The following is a 2,180-nucleotide window of genomic DNA, read 5'->3' as shown; positions in this document are numbered from 1 at the left end:
TATTTTAAACTTGACCTTAGTCTTAATCTTAATCTTAGTTTTAATCCTAATAATAATCCTAATTTTAATCCTAATCTTAACCTTATTCTTAATCTTAATCTTAACCTTAATCTTACCCTTAACCTTAATCTCAATCCCAATCTTAATCTTAGTCCCAATCTTAACCTTAGTCTCAATCTTAAACTTAATCCTAAACTTAATTTTAATCTTAATATTAAACTTTATCTCTATTCTTCTCTTAATCTTGATCTTAACTTTTATCTTATTCTTAATCGTCACCAACCACTCATCCCATCCTTTCTCTTTTTCTGTCGCTTTTTCGTTTCATTGCGATGCAACGGTATAGCGTCGTCTAAAGTACAAAACCGCGTATTAAGAGAATGCAAAACTTCATATGTGAGGTTGCCAAAATTTTTCAGGAGAGAGTAGAACCTGTCTTATTCTAACATAGTTCGCTCTTTTATCCCATTTATATCTAACTATCGATATTTAGGTAAAAAATGTATAAGGCTTGATTTCAGGTACTTCCGGTGAGCAAATCTCATTTTTGGCACAAATTTGCAGAATCGACGAATTACACCCAACCGAGATGCAAAGAGGTTCTAACTTCAAACAAATTAGGAAAAAATAACTTACGTTTTTAGTACAGTAATATTATAGCTCACCCGTGAGTGGATGCTGGAGCTCAGTAAACATTCCAAATTAATTCTTAGCTGATGAATCGGCAGTTGCAGGCGACGCACATTGGTCTGAGGGCGGCAGAAAGTCCATGATTTAAATGTCTTAAAATAGTCAAACTAAATGGTTGGTTAGAGCCTAGACAAGCCTATTAACAAAAGTTTAGGGGTTTTTCCGAGAAAATTGTCACTTGCAGTATTCAAAGGCCAGTGTCAGTCAGTGTCAGTGTTGTATGAATATTATTTCCAGACGTATTAGTTTCGCGGGATTATAAAGTCAGACCTCGTGGCATAAAAGCAAATTCTCTTCGTGGTGTCGAAAGCGGCTTTGAAATCGACAAATAGATGGTGTGTGTCGATCTTATTCTCGCTAGTCTTTTCCAAGATTTGGCATATTGTTAAAACCTGGTCTATGGTGGATTTTCCGGCTGGACATACCTCTATAATTTTTGCCAAGATTACTTGAATCTGATTGATAACTGAGTTGTATGCGAACTTTCATGGTAGAAATTTCATATAATTACAAAAATTCCTATAGGCAGTAAAAGTACCTGCTACTCGATTTTCCGAGTTAACCCCAGAGGAAAAGTTAATTAGAAAATAATTATAAATAAATACAAGTAAATAAACAGATTGAGATACATACCGCACCATAAAAGTTTTGTTCCGGATTTCATAAGAATGATAAAAAGGAAAATCTTTTTATCCCGCAGTTAGTCTTATACATTGTATCAATTCTTAATATGTGTATATTCTTGCAACATCATTAAAACTAACAAAAGGGCCTAAACTTAGAGCCAATTGCGGTCAAAAGCCAACTATTTTTTTTTTTTTTTAATTTATTCGAAACGCTTTAGGTAAAGCATGCGCACACGCTCATATTCGTCAAATAATGCTGGTAGAGTAAGTACACAAAAGGGCTTAATTAAAAGTTCAAAAGGGCAAACAAAGAAAATTACCTAAAGTTTTTCTTAAAAAAAAAAAATATAAAAAAAAATATCGATAGCTTTGCTGTTTTTAGCGTTCAAAAATTATTACTTCATATTAATTGCGGGCTCGTTGATCTCATTTTGAGGGCATACACAAAGTTATGTATACATAGTGTACAAGTACATACCATTGAGATTTAATAATAAAAAAATCGGGCAATGTATGCAGTTTTTGAATAGCCTGTTGAATGGACATACATATATAAGCATGTACATACCTATGCAAGTACATATGCATGTCGGTAAGTAAGTACTTCCCTGTCATTCACTTTTTCACTGCATGCTGTGTCGAATCGCCGCAATCTGTTGTAGCTTTATGAATTTATTAGCTGAAATAGAGCAGCGGCAATTTTGATTACTTCCCAGTTTGCCAAACGACGTCGTTTCCGACTCGCCGCCGGATCACAAAAACGACTCCGCTGCAGCCCGCAAAAACGATATACCACCGAAATGCAAAACGATGCTCAAAATTTAGTACCTAATTTAAAGTAAAAGTGCAGTTTTATACCAAATT

The 2,180-nt window shown here is 34.3% G+C and overlaps 1 protein-coding gene across 1 annotated transcript in view; it reads right to left on the bottom strand.

The window, feature by feature from the left end:
* Nucleotides 1–1,516: 1,516 nt before the first annotated feature.
* Nucleotides 1,517–2,180, bottom strand: part of LOC118743912 (mucin-1-like) — a 1,024-nt gene continuing 360 nt past the window's right edge. Inside the window, exon 2 of the mRNA XM_036476672.1 lies at nt 1,517–1,572. Coding sequence (XP_036332565.1) covers nt 1,517–1,572 — 56 coding nt within the window. The remainder of the gene's footprint in view (nt 1,573–2,180) is intronic.

This window comes from Rhagoletis pomonella, unplaced genomic scaffold, assembly GCF_013731165.1.
Source record: "Rhagoletis pomonella isolate Grant_MI unplaced genomic scaffold, Rhpom_1.0 Rhpom_scaffold_00007, whole genome shotgun sequence".
NCBI lineage: Eukaryota > Metazoa > Arthropoda > Insecta > Diptera > Tephritidae > Rhagoletis > Rhagoletis pomonella.
This window is presented reverse-complemented; position numbering and strand designations above follow the sequence as displayed.